General features: G+C 27.8%; 1 protein-coding gene across 3 annotated transcripts in view; it reads right to left on the bottom strand.

Moving 5' to 3' along the window:
* Window positions 1-2,672: 2,672 nt before the first annotated feature.
* Window positions 2,673-7,868, bottom strand: part of LOC107439034 (methionyl-tRNA formyltransferase, mitochondrial) — a 47,623-nt gene continuing 42,427 nt past the window's right edge. For 2 of the 3 annotated variants that reach the window (XM_071182129.1, XM_071182128.1), the window contains exons 9-11: window positions 6,187-6,345; window positions 5,804-5,968; window positions 2,673-3,003 (exon numbers count right to left, since the gene is read on the bottom strand). In XM_071182129.1, the coding sequence (XP_071038230.1) occupies window positions 2,854-3,003; window positions 5,804-5,968; window positions 6,187-6,345 (474 nt within the window). In that variant the 3' untranslated portion in view covers window positions 2,673-2,853. The remainder of the gene's footprint in view (window positions 3,004-5,803; window positions 5,969-6,186; window positions 6,346-7,868) is intronic. The other variant, XM_071182130.1, reaches the window with a different exon arrangement.

The following is a 7,868-nucleotide window of genomic DNA, read 5'->3' as shown; positions in this document are numbered from 1 at the left end:
GGATCTTTTCGATAGCATTCCCCTTTAAAAACTGAAAGATGTTCTTTGGAGTTATTACTACGATTTTAAAAATATCCTTAATTACGACTTTGATTATTAGCAAAATCTAATTAATTTTTGTCTTTTTAATAATTATCTTTACAACGGAAAGATATTTTTATTCAAATTGATTGAATACCACAAGGATCTAATTTTCCATCTCTCGAAGCTAACTAATTTATTTTTACACTATTATGAAAAAACTTATACTCTTAATATTACATTTGTTTTCAGTTTTATTGATGATTTAATTATCTTTAATTTTCAAGATTATACAATTTCGTAAAAATAATATTTAACCCGAGGAATTAATCTTGCTTCGTAATCATGATAATATTAATTTTAATTTTTTGGATTTGGGAATTAAGAAAGACGAAAATATCTGCTTTGTTGACTTATACGATAAAAGAAATTATTTTAATTTTTAAAAAATAACTGCTTGGAGTTCTAAAGTTTCAAAAAACATTTATTTAAATATCAATTTAATCAAATAAATAGAATTAAAAGAATATGTAGTAATGTTTATTTATCCAAAAAGCAAATTGATAAATCTAGTTCTATATAAAATCATTAAGTTAATTGTATGTTATTATTAATAAATTTAATACAAACTTCTTCGTCAATCTATACTTTTCCATCTTTATTTATTGTGCAAATTCATTTCGGGCAAATCCGTGACTAAAAATCTGTGCAAAATGTGCAATTCATGTTTCCTTCTCTCTCTTTTCTAAAATAAATGTTAATTTTCTAAAATCATTAAAATTACATAATTAAATATCAACTGTATTAATTATTAACTTTAAATTATCCGGTAAAATATTATTACCTTACGTAGATACATTTTCGGGCCAATCTAAGGTGACTAACAAATCGAACGAGCTTCAGTACTGCAGTAAGGACGCAACATAAAAGATCCCTCTATTTACTCTATCTGTTTTCATGTTTTGTAATCAGGCAATCTTGTAATGGTATTTTAAAACATTCTTGAAAAATTCTGGTATGTGTAAGTTCATTTGAATTTCGCTACCTGCTATATAGATTTTGTTTTGTTGTTTTTTGCTAGATGTGTTTATTTCATGTATAGTTTTTACTCAATGTGTTCTATTTTAAATTCAATTTTTTTGAGTGATCCTCACACTATTGTATTGATATATTTTGCTTTGGCTATATTGATACAATATTAGAAAGCACTCCTTTTTGCGGATATAATCGCGTGAGCTGCTGAAGATCTGAGTAAGATTTTATTTTTTGAATTTTTAATGTTTTGGTACAAAATAAGTTTTTAAAAAATTAAGATAGATGTTAAGAAAACATGTTCAGTTTGTATAATATATTGCTTTTATTGAAGAAAAATTGTTTTAATGCGTTACTTTAAGTAGTTTTTGTACAAAGTATACCAAATGGCAAATACGTAGTAACCCAAAAAACCTTGGATAAGTGCTGTTTAACATATTTTCATCAAGCAAAAGAAAATAATTCCAGGCGATTATAATCAATACATTTTTATATTTATTTAAATTTCAATATAGGGCCATTTTATACTGTATTTAATTTAAACATTTCTCTGTATAAAATTCATTGATCATACTTTCTTTAAATCAGTATCTAGTATCAATTGTTTAAATAATGTTGTTTGGTTTGAATTAGAATTATTATTTTAAGAGATATTCAGTATTCAAAAATGAATGCCGTAAATGTAAAATTGTCAAATTTCTTGTAACATATTCAATAGAAAAAAACTAGTTCTAGAATTTAATTAAAGCTACTTTATTCTTTTTTTTCTTATTTGAAAGTAAATTATTTAAAGAATTCCAATCTAACCACATGATCTTTTAGTTTAGATTAGTTGATTGCTTTGCTTTAATTGAAAATAATTTAATTTAGGAAAAGAATTCCCTGAAGATTCCATGTTTTCTAGGTATGTCGCCACCCTGTTGTACCCCTTAATATTAATTTCACTTCTTGCATTTTTTGACATAACTAGAGAATGTTTTAAGCAAATTAAAAAAAATTTTACACACAGTTATAAAATTCGTTTATCCATAGATAATTCCACACAAAAAAATAAATTGTAATAAATATTTATAATTTTATTAAATAGTCGAAAAAATTTCAAGGTATAAAATTTTTTACATCATTTTAAAGTATGTAACTTTTCATAGCAAAATAAAAAATTTGAACGAATTTGAAGTTTCTGAGGAATCAAATTTTATATATCTGACTTTTTTGAAATTAAAACTACTCAACTGATTTTGCTGAAATTTTGTATTTTGCCATGTAAAATTAAATTCTTCAAAATGATGCGAAAAATTGTATACCTTACAATCCAAAAGTTTCATGACCATTCTAAAATAAAATTTAAAAAAATTAATATTTACTAAAAAATATTTTTTGCAAGGAATTATATTTCGATAAACAAATTTTATCATTGCGTTAAAATTTTTTTCAATTCGCTTAAAAAGTTCTTGAAATATAGATAAATACGCAAATGGTGTGTGTGTGTGTGCGTGTGTGCGTGTGTGTGTGGGGGGGGTGATTCTAAAAAGATGGGCAAAATTTTAGGAAGCGTTAGAACACACCCAAGCAAACAATTTTTATCAAAGAATGCATGGTCGAAAACAAAACGCAAAACATTTAGAGGGCGTCAAAGTTTATTTTCTTATATGAATCAAAAACACACAAAGAACGATGAAGTTAAGTTATAAAATCAATGGCATGTGATTACAGTAGGTCGTTAAAACGGGAGGCAACTGCAAAATGTTATAAGAAAACCGAAAGATTTATCAGCAATGTGGTAGTAAGCTCGTTGTATACTTAAGCAAGCGTCATTAGTCTTTTTTTCCCTGATTCAGGAGAAATAAAATAATAGTCCTTTTTTCTTCTAATAAAGTTTTTATAAAATCGTGATGCGGGCATAATTCCGTATGGATGTAATTTCACTTTAACCACTCCACACCAGCCGCCCTAAAGAAGTGAGAAAAAAAAAGGATATTTTATTAATTTGACAAAAAAATTTATGTATTCTTTTAAATTATTTTAAGCAGTATTAAAATACTAATACATAGTCCAATAAAATTAGCTCATAAAAAAAGATCTACGTTTGGAAAAAATTTGTGGAAAGCTGGAAGTTATTTTAATCGCTAAATTTTACGTCCAAGTGAATTGATTAAATGTTAGCCACTTTATCTAGTGATACTGCAAATACTAATATTTTAGACCTTTTTGTCATTTAAAATTTACTAAAAAACTAATTGTTCTACAACTGGTAATTAATTGAAAAGGACTTTTCCGCTCTACTTTTCTGTACTAAATATTTTATTACGAAATAATTGGCTTATCATTTATTTAAAAAAAATTTTTTTTTGGAAAAGTCCAAAGTTTTGATAGTTTTTGTAGCATCAAGGCCGAAGCTCACGAGATTGAGAGGAGCAATTATTAAATCCCTTCAATTAGATTTAAAAGCAAAGCAGTTTAAACAATTTCGAACTTTTTACGAGGTTTTTTTTTTTTTTTTTTTTAAGCAACATTTTATTTTTGCTGGGCAACAAACTTTCGTGGAAAATTCAAACTACCTGCTTCTGCTGAGTTAAACTGGTGGTTTTTAAAAATGAAGATTTATAGGAAACGATTCAGATTTAAAGGGGAAAAGAAGAAATAAACGATTCTAGCAGCAAATTTATATGTGACGCAGCTTAAAAGTACTTTAAAATACGAAAATTCTTGTTCTTTGTACAATTTTTAACAGATGACACTGCAAGCCGTGAACTTCGTAATGGAAGAATTACAGATTAAAATCACGTTATAATTTTTTGGAATCTTTCAATAACTGTTAATCACATGTCAATATATTCGAAATAACCATGATAACAAATCGGTGAAAAAAAATTTTGTACATGAAAACACAACGGTAAAAGCAGTGGAAAAGACTTATAGCGCCATTTGGCGGAATATTTTTGAGTTAAAAACCGAAATTCTGGGAAGAAAACGTATGCGCTGCTACAAGAATTTCGAGTAAAATTTGTTACTTTGATCTAAAACAGATTTCTTGTCATTGATTTTTAAAAACAGCCAGTCTAATTTAGAAATACTTTGTAGAAATGTTTGATTTTTCATCAAAGCAGTAAAAAATACTAAACTAAGTATCTGCGAATAATTATAAAGGACGAGTTGTAAGAAAATAATACACTTGAGATGCTACATCCACTTGATCAGAAAAAGTAAAAAGCAAAAAAGAAACGCAGATTTTTTTTTTTTTTTTACTTCTAAAAAAGCAATGTGTAACTTCCCCTAACCTCGCCCTTGGCCCAATAAATATTCCACATCCATTATTAAGTATTTTGAAATTAACCTATTGATTAGTATAGTCTTAAGCTGAAAAAAAAATAATCTATAGAACTGCAAGAACAAAAATTTTTCAGTCTTATAATTTTTAACAAAATTTCTTGTTGAAATGGAATATTCTCAGAAACTTTGGAGAAAAAAAACCGAGAAAAATTTTGGAAGTATTTACGGTACTTTTCGCATAGCCGAAAACAAACGAAAAGTTGCTAAAAAATGCAGACGTTCACTAACTTTTTTTTAACACATAAAAATTAATTAAAATAAAAATAAATAAATTTTACTAAATGAGCTTTTTTTGCGCTTCGCTAACCGAAAAGAGCCTTTTTTTTTCAGCTGAAAAAACTACTAATTTTTTATACAAATATTAATCAATTTTTTGAAGTTTCTCAAAAATCATGTGCCCTATGGCTAAGGAAGCAAATTGGGTCAGGTTCAGGGGACTTCACTTTCTTATTTAACTTCTATTACCACGAAAATTCCTCCTACTTGTTTTGAATGTAATGTGCCCTACGTTTTTCGTTTCAACCCTTTAACGGGCCCTTTATTTCTAGTAAAGGTAAATTAAAGTATTTTTGGAATTGAAATTGTTTTGAGAACAGTAATTGAAAAAAAAAACTCATTTAGTTTATAAAAAAGCCATTTTTTTGGTGGTAAATATATTTAACATGACCTATTAGGAACTTACTGACTTTTATTTTTCTTTATTTATAAAATAAATTCCTTAAATGCTACAAACTTCAAAAGGAATTATGTATTTATAACTTTTATACGTTTTTTAAAAGTGACAAATGGTTACCAATTTTATTCAAACTCACTTCAAGAAAGCTGAAGTTATTGAAAAATGGAAACCTAAATTAAAAGTGGTAAAACGTGATGGTATACTTACCACGGCCTTCAAAAGGGTTAAGTCAGAGAAAAGTAAAATTACTCCTTCTCTCTCTTTTCTGCTTAAAAAATTTAATTTTGATGATTTATTTTATTATCTAAAGGTATACATTTCGTTTTTATGGCCTTGTTCTTTTTTAGTGTAAAATTATAAGTTTCAAACTAACTCACCTCGCATTTCACAAAAATGAGTTTTAATTTCTCGTAAAAGTATATGTATCCTGGAAATACGTCCTGTGTTAACAATGAAGTTATATAAGGTGTTTCAATTTCGTTTTTATACCAGCAATTGACGAACACCATTTTTTAATCTTTCCAATAAGTAAAAACTAGAAACTGAAAAAATTTTGAAAAAAAAAATTAACAATGAAAAAATTGCTTTCTTTTTATATAGATTAACCCTTTAACTCAGAGTTTTTACTCTTCGTGATTTTTTTCATTATTTTTATTAATTTAGGTTAAAATAAGGGGGGGAAATTATATTTAATATTTTATTTATTTATGGTTAACCCCAGTTAAAAAAATAGGCTAAACTCACCTTGCATTTCACAAAAATGAGTTTTAATTCCTCGTGAAAGTATATGTATCCCGGAGATACGTCTAGCGTTAGCAATGAAGGAATTTCAGCTGTTTTAACTTCGTTTTTATCCAAGCAATTGACGAATACCACTTTTTTATCTTTCCAATAAGTATTAACTGGAAACTGAAAAAATTTTGAATTAAAATAATGTTAATGATAAAAACACCACTTTCCTCTTAAAAAGATTAACCCTTTAATGCAAAGTTTTTATTTTTCATATTTTTTTCTATTATTTTGTATTAATTTGAGTTAAAATAAGGGGAAAATATTATATTTAATATTTTAATTATTTGAGATTATGATTTATGGTTAACCCCTGTTAAAAAATATGCTAAACTCACCTTGCATTTCACAAAAATAAGTTTCAGTTCCTCGTGAAAGTAGATGAATCCCGGAGATACGTCCAGCGTTAACAATGAAGGTATTTTAGCTGTTACGTTTTTATCCAAGCACTCGACGAATACCACTTTTTTATCTTTCCAATAGCTAAAGACAGGAAACTGAAAAAATTTTGAATTAAAAAAAATTTAACATTAAAAAAAACACTTTCTTTTTATAAGAATTAACCCTTTAAACCAGAATTTTTATTAAGCAAACATTTCATTTTATATTGATTTAAGTTCTCTACCCTCTGAGATTTTCTACTTGGGGAAAAATAATGAATGTTTAAAAGGTAAATAAGCAGGGAGCGATTAACACGTTCACGCCGGGGTGACCCACCGGTGGGTCACGCTAGATTGTCTCATCGGGCGGCGCACCGGAGTAAAAACTGGTAACAAATAAATTTCAGTTTTCAGTTTTTTTCCGGGAATAATAAATATACCATAACTACCAATTGTTTTTAACGGATGCAATTTTTACATTGAATTGCTTCTTCGCCGTGATAAATTTCCTCACAGTGAATTGTTATTGTTGAGAATAGATTAACTCCTCCCGAATATTATCTAATATTGAAATAGTTCTTCTACCAGTATTTTTTCTTTTCCGTCCCGCTTTCAGGCGCAACACCCGGCGTGAACGAGTTAAAACAAATTCAGGCCCAAGGCCCGTAAAAGTTTCTGGGCCCCTAACAAAATATTTCAAAAATAAATTTCTGAAGAGTGAACAATAAAAAGAACCGATTGAACTGCATGATTCAAAAGAAACTTTCTAAAAATTTTTGAAAGCAGACAGTTGAAAAGTTTTTTTCTAAGATAAAGTTTACGCAACTAAATATTAAAGTTTGGTGACTACAAACAAGTGAAATCAGTGATTTTTGCTGAAAGTCACTGATTCGCTGAATTATTTTAAAGATTGCAGAGATGCCAACTTGCTCCGGACAGCAAATATACATTTTAAAGTGGTAGTTTATCAATTGTGATCCTTGGTTTAATAAATTCAGTTTAGTAGATTTTTAGCTTATATAATTCACCACTTAACAGTACTTTTGTCATGCTATACCGTTTGAAAAGCAATCAAATATTTGCAAAATTTACTTTTTATTTGTTTACCGTTATTTAATTATTTTTGCGTGTCCGGAGCAGTTGGCATCTCTGAGATTGTAGCCTTCCATCTACAGCTTTGCATATTCATTAAGAATAAGCTTTTAGTTCTTGTTGACACTAATCATTTATAAGAGATTTAGCGAATATGCATTCTCATTGCAATTGCATACCTGCCAACTTTCACTCTTTCCGAGAATGGATTTTCAGAGTGGTTGTAAAACAATAAACGAAAAACAATCTGACTCAAAAATATATTTTTATTTTGATCCCTTTGAAATTCGCTTGCGCAAGAATTATTATGCTTTCATATATTTATTGTAATTATTTATATGTAGTGGTGGTCAAACTCATTTATAATTATCATTATAATTTAAAACGTTAATTGGAATAACCTGAGTATTGCTACCACATTAAATATGAAAATAAAATGTTCAGGAAGAGTTGGCAGGTATGCTATTGCTTAACCGGTTAACGCCCAGCGTCATATATTTAGGACAGTTCCCTTTTTCTAAGACATTCATTGTGGTGGGAAACTTCTT

The sequence above is a fragment of the Parasteatoda tepidariorum genome, chromosome 6 (assembly GCF_043381705.1).
Source record: "Parasteatoda tepidariorum isolate YZ-2023 chromosome 6, CAS_Ptep_4.0, whole genome shotgun sequence".
Lineage (NCBI taxonomy): Eukaryota > Metazoa > Arthropoda > Arachnida > Araneae > Theridiidae > Parasteatoda > Parasteatoda tepidariorum.
This window is presented reverse-complemented; position numbering and strand designations above follow the sequence as displayed.